General features: G+C 35.2%; 1 protein-coding gene and 1 long non-coding RNA gene across 4 annotated transcripts; one reads left to right on the top strand and one right to left on the bottom strand.

Moving 5' to 3' along the window:
• Nucleotides 1-1,695: 1,695 nt before the first annotated feature.
• LOC306994282 lies at nt 1,696-3,369 on the bottom strand. The gene is made up of 5 exons (XR_013796656.1): nt 3,255-3,369; nt 2,249-2,352; nt 2,082-2,165; nt 1,861-1,997; nt 1,696-1,775 (listed from the first exon to the last, which is right to left on the bottom strand). It is a non-coding gene; the product is annotated as an uncharacterized lncRNA (long non-coding RNA).
• On the top strand, nt 3,366-21,987 carry LOC306994281 (tRNA N(3)-cytidine methyltransferase METTL2-like). Of its 3 annotated transcripts, none has more exons than XM_079639887.1 (10): nt 3,366-3,509; nt 5,644-5,779; nt 9,182-9,273; nt 9,359-9,594; nt 10,197-10,246; nt 16,079-16,139; nt 18,851-18,990; nt 20,459-20,565; nt 21,066-21,131; nt 21,235-21,912. In XM_079639887.1, the coding sequence occupies exons 2-10, from the start codon at nt 5,658-5,660 to the stop codon at nt 21,390-21,392; spliced, it is 1,032 nt and encodes a 343-aa protein (XP_079496013.1). In that variant the 5' UTR covers nt 3,366-3,509; nt 5,644-5,657; the 3' UTR covers nt 21,393-21,912. The 3 variants fall into 3 exon arrangements, with proteins under 3 accessions (XP_079496013.1, XP_079496015.1, XP_079496014.1); XM_079639889.1 differs by having other exon boundaries at nt 3,404-3,520; XM_079639888.1 differs by lacking the exon at nt 3,366-3,509 and adding an exon at nt 3,562-4,086 and having other exon boundaries at nt 21,235-21,987.
• The last annotated feature ends 668 nt before the right edge of the window (nt 21,988-22,655 follow it).

Raw genomic sequence — 22,655 nt, forward strand, 5'->3', positions numbered from 1 at the left:
ATAGCGCTTTTAACAAAGTAGATTGTTTCAAAGTGGCTTTACAGTGATAAACATATAATTTAAGGTAACAGATTGTTTTGGCGTTCTTGAATAATGTTATTTTCCAGCTAAAGTTAGTTTTGATTGATTCACTTCCGAATCATTAGTTATTAAATTAGAGACCGCTAAGACGACACCGTTCTCTCTACACAGACTGTAAACGTGAACCTGTGAGAAACGCTGATGGCGCTCACGTGCGCATCAAGAATTAATTCTATAGTTATGTGCATTTGAATATATGTGCGCAGGTTTGTAAATCCCTACAAACCAAGCCTCAACAAACTACTTGTCTGGCCTTAACATTTTAGACAGTATTTTATCATTTCGGAGTAGATACGCGAAACCGAAATTATCCCGACAACGCTTTATCTGTAGTGTGTTGTTTAATATCAAAAGTAACCGAAAAGTAATCTGGTCTGTCCTGTCTGTCAGTGTGTTGTCAGTGTCCTCTCTGCTCCGCAATGTGTTTTTCACTGCGTGAGAACATGGTGTGGCGTGAGAGCGGCGTAACTTGTCGGACATAGCGACCAGTAGCGGTTTTAGGCCCGGGCGGGGAGGGCATTTTTTCATGTCGCATGGGGGGCGGCACGAGCTGTTAAAAAAAAAATCCTCTGCGCCGCGACGCAGTTTTCTATTATATATCATTTCAATTATTGGCAAATTGGCGCCCCTGCTTGCTGAGAAGGTGCCGTCTGCTGTGCACAGAAGCTATGTAAAGGGGGTCTCCAACACGTCGCTCGCGAGCCACCAGTAGCCTAACGTTAGCTGATTGGAGGTAGCTCGCCAATAAAGTTTGCTTTATATGTTGTTCACATATCGCGTCTTTTGTGCGCTCGAGTTCGGGAAGCGCGCTCATAATTGAAGCGACGCGCTAATTTTTTCCAGGGGCAGCCAGATGAAAAAATCTAAACTTTTCAGTATGGGGGTGCACCCAAACACCGTGGGTGTTTTTCTCTTCTCTGTAAATAAATCTTGTAGCAGAGCTTCAGCAAGCGTTTTTCTGTGGTGGAAATCCATTAGCTACTAAAACTTCTTTGTGCTTGTGGAGAGCGCAGTGCATGGTTGCATAGCAACGACAGACGCAATGGGAAAATCGGACCAAATTTTACTATTAATAATAAAAGATAAGCTAATGTGCATTGTAAATGTCAGTAATATATCTTTTTTGACTCATTATTTTTATAAAAATTATTTAAAGGCTGAAATATGTGAGGTTTATCTTTTTATAAAACCTTTTTTGTAAAAACGTAATTTGAACGTGTACAGATAACATAAAAGACACTCCTTTAAAATCTGCCCATCATCTTTAATGTTATTATTTTAATGTTTATGTAAACAAAAAGTGCATATTGATGCTAATTTTATGTGTTATTTGCTGGTTTTCGACATAAAACTTGGTGAATTTATTTAAATTAAATATTATTATTTTTTACATAAAAAAAGGGGGGGGGGGGGGGGGGGGGGGCTCTAAGGGGGTCTCGCCCAGGGTGTAATTCAATGTAGAACCATCACTGATAGCGACAGCAACTAAGGGGGGCGGGTCTTTGCGAACGGTCAATTATCATGCTAATAAAAGAAAAACAATTCAACTGAATTAAGAGAATGACCATGAAATACATGCAGATATGAGCAGATATGAGCCTCAGTGGAGTCTGACCTGCCGTTGCAGAGTCGTCTGTTTGCTCTGAGTGGATTTGACATAAAATGTCTCCTGTGAGGAGTCCCAACCTAAAGATCTGTAAACAAACTCATATTAGTACAGCACAAAACACTTCATTTCAGACAATTTTCCAGCACCTCCGAGTGAAGATGAGCAATCACCTGAATTTGAAATGCGAGGAGAGGAAGACCCGCTGTAGCGTTCCTCCGGTGTCAGCCGAGAGCCGATGTAACCAGTTATGAGCGGTCAGAGCCAACAGACAGGATTTCTGCTGTGAAGAATTTGGTAGAACATTGTCCTGCAAAGAAAAAAATAATAATAAAATAAATTCCCCAGAAAGTTATATGCAAATGAATGACGTTCAGCAGATGATCAGACTTACTAGAGGACACTGGCACAACAACGCGTCTTCAATCTTCTCCGTTTTGGGGGTTTTGGGAAGCTCGTACAGCTGCTCTGGCTCGGGCTGTGATTTGTAATAAATGTATCATATTTTGGGAAAACATCATTTTTCTAAGTATCCTAACCTAATAAAATCAGACAGATTACCTGCTGTAACAACACCTGTAGTTATCGAAGTATATCCGTCCACTTTCATAAGCGATGAGGGACTTGGACGTCTTGCTCCAAACCTTTACGAATTCTGTGTCATCCTATAAAGTCATGACATACAGAACAGGTCAACATTTTTAAATGCTCATTAAACCTGCATTAATTTGATTAAAGATACAGAAAAACTGTATAATATTGTGCAATATTATTACAATTTAAAATAATGGTTTTCTATTTGAATATACTTTAAAACGTAATTTATTTCTGTGATGCAAAGCTGATTTTTCAGCATCATTACTCCAGTATTCAGTGTCACATGATCCTTTAGAAATCATTTTAATATGCTGATTTGCTCCAAGAAACATTTATTATTATTATCAAACAGTTGTGATGCTTACTTTTATTTATAACCTGGCATCCTTTTTTTTTTTCAGGATTCATTGATGAATCAAAAGTTTAAAAAAAGAACAGCATTTATTTTAAAATAGAAATCTTTTTTTTTTATCATACTTTTATTCAGCAAGGATGTGTTAATTAGATAAAAAGTGATAGTTATTATTTATATATATGGTTAGAAAAGATTTTGAATAACTGCTGTTCTTTTTAACTTTTGAATGAATCCTAAAGCAGAATCACATGTTCCAAAAAAAATTTAAGCAGCAAAACTGTTTCTAACATTGATATTACATATCAAAAGAATGATTTCTGAATGATCATGTGATACTAAAGACTGGAGTAATGATGCTAAAAATTCAGCTTTGCATCACAGAAATAAATGATAATTTAAAGTAGCCTATATAAAAAAAAAGTAAAAAAACAAACAAACATGTAATAATATTTAACATTACTACAATTGTTCTGTATTTTTGATCAAATAAAAGCAGGCTCGATGAGCATAAGAGACATATTTCTAAAAATAGTAATGTTTCCAATCTCTGGTACTGTAAATTAGAATCAAACTAATTTTAAAACAAAAACCAATATCAAACACAGCAATACTTACTTGGAGAATGATGTTTCTCAGGATCTTAAGGTTGGCTCCCAGTAATCTGCCAAAGTCATTGGAGAAAGATCCACTGGATCTTGAAGTCAGGACAGCACAGCTGTTCTTACCAGTGCGGGTGCACGCGGAGGAGCGCGCGCATGGGGACGGGATCGCGCACATGGGGAACGACGACAACACTACTCACACACCATACAAATAAAATGCACTGACTACCACAAACTAAGCGGAATAATCTCCAGAATTGGCATCTAAGTGAGTGCTGGGTAAAATCAACTCTCTGTCTTTTTGTAACTTATAGCGTTGCTCAAAATCATATTAGTTATATCCAAACTACAACAGTTAACTTAACGTTAGCTAAGTAATATACCGAAGAGCATCTGCTTCCTATTAACGTTAGTCAAAAATGCGCAAATACATTTGTTCATTTTGCTATTGTTAAAGTTGGTGTATTTTCATGAGACATTTTTTGCACTAAGCTAACATTTCAATTGTTTACATACATCCTCATATCGGGCGTTTCAAGAACGTGGAAAATCATAGATTACATTCGCATAAAATCTTACAGTTGTCTGCTTCTGGTGGTAATTATTTGGTTGCTTGACATTGTAATCAGCCGCTCACATGTGTTTACAAAAACTTCCGGGTTTACGTCATCTGAATGCGCATCGTCGCTGTTGCTAGCTGGGAAATGTAGTTTAATGCTTCACATCAGTAAAAATAGTCAGACCAGAGACTTGTTTCATAAAAGACGCTTAGAAAAGCGGGGATTAAACTCCAACACTTGAATGAACTTAACAAATAAATCGGGGCTAAAGCGGTTTCGTAAAAGGTAATTGAGGTTCACGCAATCCCACTAATTTGATCCAGGTTTATGTAGTCTGGTTAAGCAGCACTAGAGGTCGATCATGGATCAAATCGATCCACCACAGCAAATGGCATATATTTTGTGTTGTTTTATGCGTTTGAGACATGTTTTTTTTTTTTGCCTAAGTGCAAAACTTTAACTGCAATTGTCCATCTGTAAGCGCTGCTGTGCGCATGCGCGACAAATAGGAGCGCATTAATTCTGACTAAAATATAGCCTACATTTTGCTTGAAAAATTAATCTGCGATATTTTTAACATCAGAAATATCTTCTAACAAATAATAATTAATCTTTAGGATGTTGGATAAGTTGCAGTGAACTTATAGCTCATTACATTTTATACTTGTAAAATATATATAAATTAATCATAATATAAATTAAGTATAGCTCAGGGAATCATTTTTAAGAAACAAAATATAATAAAAATGCGACATATTGGGTATAGGACCTATGCTGCTTAATAGTTTTTATGTGTTGGTGGTGGGTATTATCACAAATGGAGGAAAAAGACGGAAAAAATGTGAGTAAAAATAAGCAATAATATAAATGTAAATATAATGTCTTTAAAGGAAATGTCTATTTGTAATTGTGTTTGAATTGAAAGACATAATAAAGTACATTAAAGTGTTTTATTTTATATATATATATATAGCTAATTATTTACATTAGATGTGCCTTATTTATAATTGTAAACCTACAAAGGCTTAAGTGTATTTTATGATAGCAATAAGTGTAAAGTGACTGTTGTAATGGGGTAAATCAAATGAAGACTTATATACTGTAGGCCAGTTACTAAGCTCTGCTTCATCTATCAGTTAAAATTGAGTCTGTGCTTTTGTTATTTATTTTAATTTTGTGATTTAAACTTCTGCTTTAAAAAGCTTTTTTTTTTTTATTCATACATTTTTTAAACAATCTTACATCATTGTAGCCTTATTTAAGTTGATTTTCTGTATACTGTGTATTCATTTTCGGACTATAGTGGTTAATAAAGTCCAATAATGGTGCGAGAGAGTGTCAGTGGTAAGTAATATTGTCGGTCAGTGTTAGAGGATCTGTGTAACAACTTAGCCTGACAGTTAGCCTGCCCTGGACCAGGCTAGTTTCCCAGCATAAGTTGCCAGTATCTGAGTTTGAACTATTTTATGTTTGCTTTATGAAACTCAATCAACCGACCATAAGTCTGACTAACCAAAATAAGCCTGGCTTGTATTCTAATCTTGTTTTAAGGAACAGCCCTCTGGTTTGACAGACAGGGTTTAGATTAAGCCAGGATTAGACTTTAGTTCAATTAGGACTTTTAAGTAGCTTTTGTGCCTAAGAAAAAAAGAAAATAAATACTGGTGCACATCTTGAGACAAAACAATGGAACTCACAAAATGTAAGATATGTCAATGCAAATTGCTTTCAGTTAAAACAGCTCAGACATGCATTTTAGTCTGGGACTAGGCTTAAGCCTCGTCTGTGAAACCGGACGGCAGTGTTTGGTTAGTAATTACCATCATTGATATCTGTTCTCAGATGAGTGTGGAGAGATGAGGAGGTTTGTGAAGCTGGCCGTCTGTGCTGTGAGGCTGTACAGCGGAGGAAGACCACCGGTCCCGCTAGGAGGAAGAATCCTCACTGACCCCGACGACATCTTTCAGCATAACATGTGGTACAGTCTACAGATGCTTGAGTCTTGTGAACGTGAGGACTGGTGTGATACGCATTCAGTGCCACGGTATTCTCATCTGACCCGGCGCCACAATGGCACTGTACCAAGAAAAGACATAAGATATAGTTGACAAAAAATAAATAGTAAAAGCAGAGGGATATCTGCAGGTCACACTGCAGGACAATTATATTCTATTATTATAAATATAAATATAACAGTATCGGTCAAAAGTTTGAAAGCATTCATATTTTTAATGTCTTCTGCTCATCAATGCAGGGAATTGTGTGCTAAAGCTGTGCTGACTTGAGTGAACAATATTGAATGCGAGTGCTTTCTTAATGACCACATGGTGTAGGCAATGAGAAATATAGGGATTTGTGTGTATAGTTTTGGTGTGACAGTTCAACAAATCTGACTCATGTGTCAAAGGGAATAGTGTTTATAGTTTAGGGAAATGGGTGTGCTTTTTGATAAATGGAATTATGGTTTTGAAATTTTAGTTCAAAAGCCTGGTTATAGTGTTTAAGCAATCGAGAAAAACTGTAATATGATGATTTATGCGGTCAGTGTTGAAAACATTACGTTCAAAAGTTTGGGGCCAGTCTTTTTTTAAATTTTTTTTTGTTGAAACATACTAATACTTTTATTCAGCAATAATGTGTTAAATTGATAAAAAGATTTGTATTGTCAGAAAATATTTCTATTTTGAATGAATGCTGTTGTTTTTAACATTTTATTCATCAACGAATCCTGAAAAAAGTGCCACAGGTTCCACAAAAATATTAACAAGCACAACTGTTTCCAACATCGATAATAAATCAGCATATTACTATGATTTCTGAAGGAACGTGTTACTAAAAACTGAAGTAATGCTGAAAATTCATTTCATTTATGCTGAAAATTCAACTTTGCATCACAGAAATAAATTATATTTTAAAGTATTTTCAAATAGAAAACCATTATTTTAATTGTAAAAATATTTCACAATATCAATATATTTTATGTATTTTTAATCAAATAAAAGCAGGCTTGATGAGCAGAAGAGAGTTATTTCAAAAACATGAAAATAATAATGTTTAAATTTATGACCTCATATTAATATGGAGACTGCAGGGAATAAGTTTACTCTAAAAATATACTTTTTCATACAACAGGACATCAAAGTACAACAAAAAAGGGTGTTAAAAAATAAGGAATGAGTTACAGACCCTAGACATTCATGTTAGTGAATTTTGCTGTAAAATCATGATGTTGAAAACATTTTAAGACAAATTATTTGTCAACTATATTAACAATAAATTATAGCTTATATCATTTGCTTGTTAAAAATAAATTAAAAGAAACTAATTGTTGACTGTTCAAATATATATGCATATAAAATTCAGTTTTAATTACATTTATTATTTATATTGTGCTTTTTACAATACACATTGTTCCAACACAGCTTTATAGAAATGTAAAAACAGAAAAAAGGATAAAGCTCCCCAGTGATCAAACCAATGATAACACGGACACATAAATAATACATGAATAAACCTGAAACTGATGAACAGGATGTGCAAGTAGACGAGGAAGAAACCTTGAGAGGAACCAAGACCCGCGCGGCTGCGGAAGCCCTCCTTGGCGGTAACCAAAAATTTCCCAGAAATTAAGAACTACAGATAATTCAAGCTTTAATTTATTTAGATAATAAGATTAATAGTAAGTACTTATTAGTTGGGGTTTAAAAGACGCTTAATATTCAATAGTAATATTATACGATTTGACTGCACTATTGAATTGAATTGAGCTGAATAACAATGCTATTGTCTTCTGTAGAGCTGCCTATAACTGAATTAAACTCATTTCATAATTGATTAACTTTATAGTTATTGAGCTGAACTAACTTGAGCTGAATAATGACACTGTTGTCTTCTGTAGCGCTGCTTTACAGCAGAATTTTAATTTGCCGAAGTTTGCATAATTGATTTGGTTATTTTCATGTTTATCATGGTAAATCTGCTTTGAACCTTTGAATCTGTATTGTGTAAACAAAGCGTTATATAAATTAGGGTGACTTTTTTATTTTATTTTTTTATAATACCAGATTAAAAGGATTCTATTGTTTGCATTTATTGCCCGGCAGATTAATGCTTAAAGTGTTAGTTCACCCAAAAAATTAAATTCTGTCATTAATTACTCGTCCTCATGTCGTTCCAAACCCGTAAGACCTTCGTTCATCGTCGTAACGCAAATCAAGATATTTTTGATGAAATTGAGATCTGTCTGTCCCTCCATTGACAGCTAATCGTAAAACTAATCCATATTAATCAATGAATCAAGTGGTTTAGTCCAAATTTTTTTAAGAGATTTGATCACTTTATATGATGAACAAATCTATAGACTTTCTTTCACATAAACATTTATCAGCTAACATAAGTATCTTTTCATAATATAAAGCGATCGAGTCTCTTCAGAAAATTTGGACTAAACCAATTCGTATTACAATCTCTTTATGAACTTTTTTAAGCGTCAAAGTGGTAGTTGCGTAGCGGTCAATGGAGGGACAGAAATCGCTCAGATTTTATTAAAGGGATGGCCTTTTGCCCTTTTCACAAGATGTAAAATTAATATCTGATGTCCTCTAAGTGTGTGTGTGAAATTTTAGCTCAAAATACCCCACAGATATTTTTAAATAGCATGTTAAAGTTGTCACTTTTTGGGGGTTTGCAAAAACGCACCGTTTTGTGTCTGGCCCTTTAAATGCAAATGAGCTGCTGCAGAAGGGCGGGGCTTCAAGAGCTCGTGTGTGTTAGCAGCTGCGATTACCTCACGCACACACACTAACATGACAGAAACTGTTATGTCTTTAATGTTAAAACGGAGTCAGACAAAGATGGAGAGACTCAAGAAGAAGTGACAACATGTAGAAGCAACAGGACGTCTCTGAATGGTTAGTTGATGAATTTATGTTGCTGATGTGGAGTTAACTATCTTCAATTAGCATATTCTGTCATGATAATCTATAAATCGCTCGTATAGGAACTGTTGTGAGATGCACACAGAGTGACTTTCTATCGCATGTGAAAAGATGCTAAAGTTTGAGCTGACTCACAAATGTACTCGACTACAACAACTCTTCCTCTTCTCAACATGGACTGTGTTCCCGGGGGCGGGGCTTATGTACATTTTAGGGTTGCTGATGTCACTAACCCGGGAGGAATGTCGTGTAGTTCCTACCAGCCGTGTGTTGTAGTCCTTTTCCTTAAAAGCAAATATCTTCCTTTGCTTTGAACTTTGAGCGTTGTAACTTAATGAGATAATTAAACATTTGGGGTGAAATATTCCTTTAATGATATTTGAAGAAGAAGTGAAAAAGCACAGTTGTGTGAAATGAATGTTCCTACGGTGTTTGTGCCGCAGGGATCATGTGCAGTGGACTGAAGAAGAGCGAGAGAAAGCCCAGCAGAAAGCAGAGGAGAACTCGAAGGAGAAGATTCCTGTGGAAGAGCAATGTAAGTATATTTTAAACTCATACAGTATAGTGGTTGCCAGCTTGTTTTTCTAGGTTTGATTCCTTGTTGTTTTCTCTCCCATCAGCAAAATATGACCGAGAAGCTCATAAATATTGGGACCGATTTTATGAGATGCACCAGAGCAAGTTCTTCAGGAACCGGAATTGGCTCTTCACCGAGTTCCCAGAGCTTCTCCCTCCAGACGCTGCAGGGACGTGTACGGGAAGTCTGGGAACGGGGTCTGGGCCCTGCGGTTCCCGCACATTAACCAGTGAAACGGACACATTCCCTGGACAACATGCAGCTTTTAGGATACTAGAGGTGTTATCACGCAAAAACTATCTCTCTATTGCCAAATCATTTCTGATGAGTTCAATAATTCACACCAAGGGCCATAACGATAATGATAAAGATATAGCCAATATATCAGCGTATGTTTTTAGGCTCCACTAGTTGTGATGTTTTGTTTGAACAGTTCTTAGAGTTTTATTAGGTTAATGTAAAAAGCTAGTCGAATGTGTTTGTCATTTGTGGTGCAAGTATTACTTAATCTTATGGTCAGTTTAATTAAACGCAATGTTTCTGAACGTTTAGCATAGCCCTAACGTTTCTGTCATTTCTTACAATTTCTACAAGAATATTTGCGGAAATGGCCATAAATTCAGCTGGAGTGGGAAACTATCATTAGAATCACTTTCAGAACTTATTTTTATCTGATGAATGATAAAAACATTGACAGCCAATCAGAATCCATCCTGCTTTATAGAGTCGAGCATTTAAAGCGACAGACGACAAAACTGCAGCGCTCGCTTAGAATAACAGAGCGATATTGTGTGTTGTGTGGACACTAACATAGTGAGTGGGGATTTAAGTTGTGGTATAGCTAGTTATGCAGTGATTTTGATGTGTGTGTGTTTATGCAGGTGGGCTGTGGTGTTGGTAACAGTGTGTTTCCCATCATCAGCACCATCAGGTAAGAGCATCCGCTTTACTGTTTCTCATTGTTATTACTAGGAGAAATTATGTAGACGGTTGACTTTCGGCTGTTCTAGCAAAGGACAAAAAGCACCATGAAATACACGACTATTTTAAAGTTTGGGGTCAGTAAGATGTTGTTGGAAATGTTTTTTTTTTTTAAAAGAGTCTCTGTTCGCCAAGGCTGCATTTATTTGATAAAAAAAATAGTGAAAACTGTAATATTGTGATTTATTATTATTATTTAAACTAACTGTTTTCTATGTATTTATTCCTGTGATCATGGCTGAAGTTTTTAACATTATTTCTCCAGCATTCAGGGTCACATGATCCTTCAGAAATCACTCTGATTTGTGCATTTATTATTATTACAGTTTAATGATTTTTGGTAAAAAACCATGGTAAAAAAAAAAATCTTGATTATTTGATAAATATAAACTTCCAAAGATCAGCATTTATTTGAAGTAGAAATCTCGTGTAACATTATAAATGTCACTTTTTAATCAATTTAATACATTATTTTAATCAAATCTCGCCGGCCTACACATTTGAACAGTTGTGTGTAGATCTCGCGCTATAAGTCTTCTGAAGCCGTGCAATAGTTTCGTGTGAGGAGGAACTACACATCTTTAGTATTTAATTCGTCCTTCACATTTTTGTGAAAATGTAATAAAATCTGTATTTTATGTCAATGTTTTCCATGTAATAAGTGCAGTATCCATGTAATAAGTGCAGTATCCATGTAATAAGTGTAGTATCCATGTAATAAGTGCAGTATCCATGTAATAAGTGCAGTATCCATGTAATAAGTGTAGTATCCATGTAATGAGTGTAGTATCCATGTAATAAGTGTAGTATCCATGTAATGAGTGCACTATCCATGTAATAAGTGCAGTATCCATGTAATAAGTGCAGTATCCATGTAATAAGTGCAGTATCCATGTAATGAGTGCAGTATCCATGTAATAAGTGCAGTATCCATGTAATAAGTGTAGTATCCATGTAATAAGTGCAGTATCCATGTAATAAGTGCAGTATCCATGTAATAAGTGCAGTATCCATGTAATAAGTGCAGTATCCATGTAATAAGTGCAGTATCCATGTAATAAGTGCAGTATCCATGTAATAAAAGTAGTATCCATGTAATAAGTGCAGTATCCATGTAATAAGTGCAGTATCCATGTAATAAGTGCAGTATCCATGTAATAAGTGTAGTATCCATGTAATAAGTGTAGTATCCATGTAATAAGTGAAGTATCCATGTAATAAGTGCAGTATCCATGTAATAAGTGCAGCAGTATCCATGTAATAAGTGTAGTATCCATGTAATAAGTGAAGTATCCATGTAATAAGTGAAGTATCCATGTAATAAGTGCAGTATCCATGTAATAAGTGCAGCAGTATCCATGTAATAAGTGTAGTATCCATGTAATAAGTGCAGTATCCATGTAATAAGTGCAGTATCCATGTAATAAGTGCAGTATCCATGTAATAAGTGCAGTATCCATGTAATAAGTGCAGTATCCATGTAATAAGTGCAGTATCCATGTAATAAGTGCAGTATCCATGTAATAAGTGCAGTATCCATGTAATAAGTGCAGTATCCATGTAATAAGTGTAGTATCCATGTAATAAGTGTAGTATCCATGTAATAAGTGAAGTATCCATGTAATAAGTGAAGTATCCATGTAATAAGTGAAGTATCCATGTAATAAGTGCAGTATCCATGTAATAAGTGTAGTATCCATGTAATAAGTGTAGTATCCATGTAATAAGTGAAGTATCCATGTAATAAGTGCAGTATCCATGTAATAAGTGCAGCAGTATCCATGTAATAAGTGCAGTATCCATGTAATAAGTGCAGTATCCATGTAATAAGTGCAGTATCCATGTAATAAGTGTAGTATCCATGTAATAAGTGCAGTATCCATGTAATAAGTGCAGTATCCATGTAATAAGTGAAGTATCCATGTAATAAGTGCAGTATCCATGTAATAAGTGCAGTATCCATGTAATAAGTGTAGTATCCATGTAATAAGTGTAGTATCCATGTAATAAGTGTAGTATCCATGTAATAAGTGTAGTATCCATGTAATAAGTGTAGTATCCATGTAATAAGAGCAGTATCCATGTAATAAGTGTAGTATCCATGTAATAAGTGCAGTATCCATGTAATAAGTGCAGTATCCATGTAATAAGTGTAGTATCCATGTAATAAGTGAAGTATCCATGTAATAAGTGCAGTATCCATGTAATAAGTGTAGTATCCATGTAATAAGTGTAGTATCCATGTAATAAGTGCAGTATCCATGTAATAAGTGCAGTATCCATGTAATAAGTGCAGTATCCATGTAATAAGTGTAGTATCCATGTAATAAGTATCCATGTAATAAGTGTAGTATCCATGTAATAAGTGTAGTATCCATGTAATAAGTGCAGTATCCATGTAATAAGTGCAGTATCCATGTAATAAGTGCAGTATCCATGTAATAAGTGCAGTATCCATGTAATAAGTGTAGTATCCATGTAATAAGTGTAGTATCCATGTAATAAGTGTAGTATCCATGTAATAAGTGCAGTATCCATGTAATAAGTGAAGTATCCATGTAATAAGTGCAGTATCCATGTAATAAGTGAAGTATCCATGTAATAAGTGCAGTATCCATGTAATAAGTGAAGTATCCATGTAATAAGTGCAGTATCCATGTAATAAGTGAAGTATCCATGTAATAAGTGCAGTATCCATGTAATAAGTGCAGTATCCATGTAATAAGTGAAGTATCCATGTAATAAGTGCAGTATCCATGTAATAAGTGCAGTATCCATGTAATAAGTGCAGTATCCATGTAATAAGTGCAGTATCCATGTAATAAGTGCAGTATCCATGTAATAAGTGCAGTATCCATGTAATAAGTGCAGTATCCATGTAATAAGTGTAGTATCCATGTAATAAGTGTAGTATCCATGTAATAAGTGTAGTATCCATGTAATAAGTGTAGTATCCATGTAATAAGTGTAGTATCCATGTAATAAGTGCAGTATCCATGTAATAAGTGTAGTATCCATGTAATAAGTGCAGTATCCATGTAATAAGTGTAGTATCCATGTAATAAGTGCAGTATCCATGTAATAAGTGTAGTATCCATGTAATAAGTAAGTGCAGTATCCATGTAATAAGTGCAGTATCCATGTAATAAGTGTAGTATCCATGTAATAAGTGCAGTATCCATGTAATAAGTGCAGTATCCATGTAATAAGTGCAGTATCCATGTAATAAGTGCAGTATCCATGTAATAAGTGCAGTATCCATGTAATAAGTGCAGTATCCATGTAATAAGTGTAGTATCCATGTAATAAGTGTAGTATCCATGTAATAAGTGCAGTATCCATGTAATAAGTGCAGTATCCATGTTATAAGTGCAGTATCCATGTAATAAGTGCAGTATCCATGTAATAAGTGTAGTATCCATGTAATAAGTGCAGTATCCATGTAATAAGTGCAGTATCCATGTAATAAGTGCAGTATCCATGTAATAAGTGTAGTATCCATGTAATAAGTGTAGTATCCATGTAATAAGTGCAGTATCCATGTTATAAGTGCAGTATCCATGTAATAAGTGCAGTATCCATGTAATAAGTGCAGTATCCATGTAATAAGTGCAGTATCCATGTAATAAGTGCAGTATCCATGTAATAAGTGAAGTATCCATGTAATAAGTGCAGTATCCATGTAATAAGTGCAGTATCCATGTAATAAGTGTAGTATCCATGTAATAAGTGCAGTATCCATGTAATAAGTGCATTATCCATGTAATAAGTGTAGTATCCATGTAATAAGTGTAGTATCCATGTAATAAGTGCATTATCCATGTAATAAGTGCAGTATCCATGTAATAAGTGCATTATCCATGTAATAAGTGCAGTATCCATGTAATAAGTGCAGTATCCATGTAATAAGTGCAGTATCCATGTAATAAGTGCAGTGTCCATGTAATAAGTGCAGTATCCATGTAATAAGTGCAGTATCCATGTAATAAGTGCAGTATCCATGTAATAAGTGCAGTATCCATGTAATAAGTGAAGTATCCATGTAATAAGTGCAGTATCCATGTAATAAGTGTAGTATCCATGTAATAAGTGTAGTATCCATGTAATAAGTGCAGTATCCATGTAATAAGTGCAGTATCCATGTAATAAGTGCAGTATCCATGTAATAAGTGCAGTATCCATGTAATAAGTGTAGTATCCATGTAATAAGTGTAGTATCCATGTAATAAGTGTAGTATCCATGTAATAAGTGCAGTATCCATGTAATAAGTGTAGTATCCATGTAATAAGTGTAGTATCCATGTAATAAGTGAAGTATCCATGTAATAAGTGCAGTATCCATGTAATAAGTGCAGTATCCATGTAATAAGTGTAGTATCCATGTAATAAGTGCAGTATCCATGTAATAAAAGTAGTATTCATGTAATAAGTGCAGTATCCATGTAATAAGTGCAGTATCCATGTAATAAGTGTAGTATCCATGTAATAAGTGTAGTATCCATGTAATAAGTGCAGTATCCATGTAATAAGTGTAGTATCCATGTAATAAGTGCAGTATCCATGTAATAAGTGCAGTATCCATGTAATAAGTGTAGTATCCATGTAATAAGTGAAGTATCCATGTAATAAGTGCAGTATCCATGTAATAAGTGTAGTATCCATGTAATAAGTGCAGTATCCATGTAATAAGTGCAGTATCCATGTAATAAGTGTAGTATCCATGTAATAAGTGTAGTATCCATGTAATAAGTGCAGTATCCATGTAATAAGTGCAGTATCCATGTAATAAGTGCAGTATCCATGTAATAAGTGTAGTATCCATGTAATAAGTGTAGTATCCATGTAATAAGTGTAGTATCCATGTAATAAGTGTAGTATCCATGTAATAAGTGCAGTATCCATGTAATAAGTGTAGTATCCATGTAATAAGTGTAGTATCCATGTAATAAGTGCAGTATCCATGTAATAAGTGCAGTATCCATGTAATAAGTGAAGTATCCATGTAATAAGTGAAGTATCCATGTAATAAGTGCAGTATCCATGTAATAAGTGAAGTATCCATGTAATAAGTGCAGTATCCATGTAATAAGTGTAGTATCCATGTAATAAGTGAAGTATCCATGTAATAAGTGCAGTATCCATGTAATAAGTGCAGTGTCCATGTAATAAGTGCAGTGTCCATGTAATAAGTGTAGTATCCATGTAATAAGTGTAGTATCCATGTAATAAGTGCAGTATCCATGTAATAAGTGTAGTATCCATGTAATAAGTGCAGTATCCATGTAATAAGTGCAGTATCCATGTAATAAGTGAAGTATCCATGTAATAAGTGTAGTGCAGTATCCATGTAATAAGTGTAGTGCAGTATCCATGTAATAAGTGTAGTATCCATGTAATAAGTGTAGTGCAGTATCCATGTAATAAGTGTAGTATCCATGTAATAAGTGTAGTATCCATGTAATAAGTGTAGTATCCATGTAATAAGTGTAGTATCCATGTAATAAGTGCAGTATCCATGTAATAAGTGCAGTATCCATGTAATAAGTGCAGTATCCATGTAATAAGTGTAGTATCCATGTAATAAGTGTAGTATCCATGTAATAAGTGTAGTATCTATGTATCATTTGGAAAAGGACCTTAACTGGGTGACCTCAAAGCAAAAGCTGACTGCATTATCCCATACATATTAAGTTATCAGATAAGGAGATGAAATCAAAAAGTAATAGAAACACTAATTGTGAGTAGCAAGTAAACGCAGGCGTGTGTGTGTGTGTGTTTTTAGGGGCAGCGAGGCGTTTCTGTACTGCTGTGACTTCTCATCTCGAGCTGTTGAGCTCATCCAGGTAAATCACAGTCTCATAATTACACCTGCCACCTTTCCATCAAGCAGAGCCCACACACACATCCCAGACACACATTAGCCTCTGAGAATGGGTAAGGATGGGGAGGGCAACATCTCCTGTTCTCCATCCATATAAGTGACGGCTGATCAGTGGTGTGGGAGTCTGGCTCTGTCTGCTGGTGCTTGATGCTTTTTGGTATGCAGAGACCTTCATCGAATGCCAGCGGCGGAACATATTGAATGGCGGGGGAAGTGGCATCCAGCATGCAGTGCTGCATATATACACTTTAATTTTTATTCCAATATAAAAACTAATATCTTCACATTTTGTGAAGAAAATTTGAGTTTGCCTGTGTAAAAGTCACAGCCGTGTTGCGTGGGTGTTGGTCCAAGTCAAAAGAGCCACAGAGTCTCTGGTGTTCTGGACCCTCAATATGTTTCTTGAGCAGCAAATCAGCATATTAGAGTGATTTCTGAAGGATCATGTGACACTGAAGACGGGAGAATAATGAGGCTGAATAAATTACATTTTAATTAATTACATTTTACATTACATTTTCAAATAGAAAGCTGTTATTTTACGTGTTAAACCAAGAGGAATTCACGGAACTTAAAATAAATGTATGGACATTTACTTCAATATTTCAATAATTAATTTTAAATTAAAAAAAAAATATCTAGGTTTAATATATAAAGTACAGTTGTATATATCATTGTAGTACTGAATTTAATTTATTCTAGTGTTATTTTTAATACAGGCTTAAATTTTCAGCTTTTTTCCCCCCTTTTGATTCTGGGTTGAAATATAACCTTGACATTACATTATGGGATTCACCTTAAAAGTAATTTAATTTAGTCTGTTTGAAATGTGATTAAAGGGGTGGTTAAAAATGGTTGAACTTTTTGAAGCGTCAAAGTGGTAGTTGCGTAGCTGTCAATGGAGGGACAGAAATCGCTCAGATTTCATTAAAGGGGTGGTAAAATGCCCTTTTCACAAGATGTAAAATAAATCTCTGATGTCCCCAGAGTGTGTGGGTGAAGTTTTAGCTCAAAATACCCCACATATATGTTAAAGTTGTCACTTTTTGAGGGTTAGCAAAAACGCACCGTTTTGTGTCTGGCCCTTTAAATGCAAATGAGCTGCTGCAGAGGGCGGGGTTTCAAGAGCTCATGTGTGTTTGCCGCTGTGATTACCTCACGCAGACACACACTAAAATGACAGAAACTGTTCTGCCTTTAATGTTAAAACGGAGTCAGACAAAGATGGAGAGACTCAAGAAGAAGTGACAACATGTAGAAGCAACAGGACGTCTCTGAATGGTTAGTTGATGAATTTATGTTGCTGATGTGGAGTTAACTATCTTCAGTTAGCATATTCTGTCATGATAATCTATAAACCGCTCGTATAGGAACTGTTGTGAGATGCACACAGAGTGACTTTCTATCGCATGTGAAAAGATGGATGCTAAAGTTTGAGCTGACTCACAAATGTGCTCGACTACAACCACTCTTCCTCTTCTCAACATGGACTGTGTTCCCGGGGGGCGGGGCTTATGTACATTTTAGGGTTGGTGATAGGGGTGTAACGGTACGCAAAAATCACGGTTCGGTACGTACCTCGGTTTTAAAGTCACGGTTCGGTTCATTTTCGGTACAGTAAGGGAAATAAATGCAAAACATTAAACTGCTGGTTGTTTACTATAAACTTTTTTTTTAACAATTTGTTTACACTTTTTTAAACACACTTTTTAATAAAATATAACGTTAGGCTAATAAATAAAAAAGATATAAAATAAAAAAAGAAGAAATAAAATACTGCTGCAAAGTTCTCCACTAAATAAAATACTCTCAAACCAATATTGGCCGTGACGCTAGCTAGCGAGAGGCTGGGCTAAAGCGAGTGTGCCGTGTATGTGGTGATCTTTATTTATGCAATATTTATGTCCGAGCCCGACCCGAGAGTTAAAGTCCAATTTTTTTTCTCATACTAATGACACATGTACGTTTGTTTGTGTGGAAAGCCCGCTTTTAACAGAAAGGCATTCGGAAATGTCCACAGATGAGCGCATCAGCGCTCTTAACACAGGCGCGTGTGCACGTGTTTCGTTGTCACAGCAACATAAACAAATTTCCGCACACAGGAAGACAGATGTTATGGTAATATTTTACATGTATTTGAATCACAAAAACGATTAATCAGATTTAATCATAGACAGTATAAGAGGATTTAATCAGTGCAACGCGGAGACTTCCGACACTTAATATGTTCGTGTGGAAACTCGGAATTGACGCATGTTCCGCACACAAAACTAGCCTAATTTACGTGATAGATTGCATTCGGTGCACATGTGCACCGTACCGAAAGTCCTGTACCCAAACGGTCCGGTACGAATACATGTACCGTTACACCCCTAGTTGGTGATGTCACTAACCCGGGAGGAATGTCGTGTAGTCCCTACCAGCCGTTTGTTGTAGTCCTTTTCTTTAAAAGCAAATATCTTCCATTGCTTTGAACTTTGAGCGTTGTAACTTTGCAGATCGTACTCAACCACCCCTTTAAAGCGATTCCCAAAGTGTCAACTGCTTTCATACTCAAATAAATGAAACTCATATTGTTTGTTTATTGTATTAGTATGTAAAAATGTCCACCGAAGCAGTCGTTTAAAAATGCCTCTCTAAAGCTTCAGCCAATCACACGTTTCCCCCTTGCAGGAGCACCCAGACTATGAGCCTGCGGTGTGTCATGCATTCGTGCGGGACATTTGTGACCCAGCGCCCCCGTTTCCCTTCCCCCCTGAGAGTTTGGACATTATTCTGGTGGTCTTTGTGCTCTCTGCCATCCACCCAGCACGGTAATAAAGGTCACACACTCACGCACACACACACACATTCATTATGTTAACACTGTAACACACTTGCCCAGCATGCATCTGACATTAGAGTGTTTATATGCCCAGTTTCCACAGTGTCCATTACTGCTGTCTCACTTATAGCAGCCATTTCCAGTTTACCTCACTGTTATTCCCTTCAGCCAAATCCTATCACAACATGTATTTAATACCTCTAAAATATCTCATAAATTGCATGAGAAAAGCATTAGAAGCACGTTTTTATTTTATCATTAATTTTTATTTATTTTTAGTATTTAGAAGCGTTAATATGCAAACTTTACATTTACCAGTCCAGTCCATAGATTTATGTGGCAGGTTAAGTCGAAACATGATTATTTATATATGTTAAAGCCAGTTTTGTAGCTTTAGAAGTTATCTATGATATGATATCTCCAAACATAAACCGGTTCTTGACAGCTCTTGAGTAATGTTATGGAAAATTGAGTGTTTGAGATTGTCAGTTTACAGAATTCACCACAGCTCTGGAGTATCCATGGCCTTTTGCAAAGTGCAAACATGAAATGCTTCAATATGAAGCTCGAATTGAAAGCTCGCAGAACCATAGACTAGTATCTTTTCTCTTTTGTTTGCATTAGCGAAGCGTTTAGTTTGCTTTTCACTCAGAGATGTTGAACTAATGTTTCCACTTGTTCCTCGTCAGATTCACCGATTTTTTAATACATTCCCTTAAATATAGTCTACACAATATTGAGTCAGAGTTATTTATACAGTGCACTTATTACAGGATCAATCCCTCTAGACTAGAGGAACCATGAGCTGAAGTGTCTTCATCAAGGTTACATGGTGATATAGATTATAGATAAACCCTGATAGCATTTAAATCTACGACCTTTACTGTTAGAACATTTGCCAGGGAATCTCTGTTTTTACATGAGCATTTGCATAAAAATCATTCAAAAATACTACTTGAAATAAAATTAAATGCTAAATGTACTGAAATAACTCAAAGTAAAACTGAAATGAATAAAAAACTATACAGATTTTTTTTAACTAATAAAAATGACTTCAAAATATTAATAAAAGCTATAATAGCATCCCAGTGATTCCAATACATGTGTTTGTGAGTTTGTACATTTATTTTCTGTAGCAAATTATAATTACACCTTAAATCTGTTTTTAAGTTCTAAAATGTATATAATTGTAAAAAAAAATGCATTTTCTGTCGTCGTTTATTCACCCTCATGTTTTTCCAAATTCATTATTTAGCAGAATTTCTGAGTTTTTTCCACAAACAACAGCAACTCATTCATATAGGATTAAAAAAAGCACCATAAAAATGTCTCTATGCAAATTATATGGAGAAATTGCCATTCTATTCGAACTCATGTGACACCATTAGGAAGCCTAATAACATCTCTGTTATTCTCTGAATCTGAATCTGCTTGAAACCTCTGCTTTGCTCCCGCAGAGCTCAAGGAGTGCTGAAGAGTTTGGCTGGACAGCTGAAGCATGGAGGAATCATGCTGTTCAGAGACTATGGCAGATATGATCTGTCACAACTACGATTTAAAAAAGGTGATTGTCTCCGTTGACTCATTAAACTCTGGCTCAGTCTTTGCATTACCGACTATGTCATGTGTTAGCTGTGAATGTTAAACAAACACGGATACAGAGACCCCTCTTTGTATTCTATTTATTGCTCCGTCACATTAGCATTATCTCGTGTACCCTTTTATCTACACTAAATCAGAAACATGTTCATTTCAACCCACAGTGGATATAATTCAGCATTGTAATTAATATGATTGCAAAGTCCATTACAGTGATTCAGTTTTAATTGATATCCAAATCGTCATTACAATATACAACAGTCAATATACAACACATTATGTTTTCTTTCCTTAAAAAAAACAACCGAATGCATTAAGCCTCTAATTATTAATGTTAACATTTTGACAGTCCTACATTTTTTAATTATGTTAAAAATATGAATTTCTTTTCTCATATATTTAACAAAACTAACAAAATTTGATTGGGATGGATTCTTGAATAACCACTGATCCACTTCTCCACAGGTCAGTGTTTGTCTGAAAACTTCTATACGCGACAGGACGGAACCTGTGTGTATTTCTTCACAAAAGGTAGAACCATTTCAGCAGATTTTTTACATTCCTTACATATTATTTTTGTATTCGTGCAGTTTTTGGCTCGCATAAACACCTATGAATGTCTTGATCTCCACAGATGAGGTTCATCAGTTGTTCTCGAATGCTGGTTTGGAGGAGCTTCAGAATCTGGAAGACAGAAGACTGCAGGTAAACCGAGGAAAGAAGGTGGTCATGCACAGAGTGTGGATGCAGAGCAAGTACCGGAAGCCGTATCTGAGTCCGGCATCTGTGTAGCACACCGAGCTCTACACAAACTCAGCTTCTGAAAGACTTTTTAAAGGACATTACCTTTGTGACAGACCTCAAGTATAGTAAATTATAGAGATGATGACTCTATAAAAACATCAAGAAACCAATCCTTGTTTCTTTTCACTTCTGATGTGCCACTATTGTCCTTTGTCGCTCCCATTTTGTAATGAATGCATTGTCTTTGCATTATTCGATTGAATTGTCGTTACGAGTTCTGAAAGTTTGAAAGACCATTTTAACATTACATGTCATCAAACAATAATATGATTTAAGTAAAAAGGTGTTTGACTTTTCATTCGGGAATATTGTCTACTGCTACACTGTTTTACTGTTATTACAACAAACTGATTATTCTCACTGAAGGGCCAACCATTTTATATGTATTTGCTCAGGCTTTTTATAGTATTGTTTGAGATGTTCATTGAATATTATTGTTTTACATGTTTGTGATGGCAAATTGGTTTCCAAATAAATAAATTTGGTTTTAAAAATGTTTATTTATTTCACAAATTTGCGTCACATTCATGATAATTATATATAATGTCAGTCATTAGGCCTATACATTTATTGTACAAATTGCATTGCATGAGATCGCCTACTTTAGTTTTTACCTTGATACACACTGATTTGAAGCGAATCTATGTCATAGGTTTATATTTATAGCCATCTGCACTGCCTGGCCAAAAAAAAAAAAAAAAAAAAAAGTCGCTGTTTCGATTTGAATAGGCAAATGGTTAAGAGTGGAAATAAATGTTGTAATGATTTTTCCATCAAGAGGTGCATACCTTTTTGGTCAAGATCTTGTATTAACAATATATTAAGAGTATACAACAATGTACTCTTATATACAATATAAGAGTATATAACAATGTATACAATTGTATTACGAGTCCAGCACTCTGTAAAGTCTCCTCTAGCACATCTCAAAGACTTTCAATGAATTTAAGGTGCCATTGATATGTGAAAATGATTATTCATGCTCCTCCCAGCTATTTGTTCACACTTTGAGCCTGATTAATCTTGTCATCCTGGAATATGGCCATGATGTGTCTTCCTACATGATTGTTTAAGAAATTAAAAGCTCCATCAATTAGGGCTAGAAGAACTGTTGCCAATCATATAACATGCTAAAAATATAATAACCACTGCAATAATGATTCAATCATAGACTTTTAAGCATATGCCTATTTAAATCCAAACAACGACTTTTTTTTGGCCAGGCAGTGTATTTACACCACAGACATGCGT

This window comes from Phoxinus phoxinus (assembly GCF_949152265.1).
Source record: "Phoxinus phoxinus genome assembly, contig: scaffold_119, whole genome shotgun sequence".
NCBI lineage: Eukaryota > Metazoa > Chordata > Actinopteri > Cypriniformes > Leuciscidae > Phoxinus > Phoxinus phoxinus.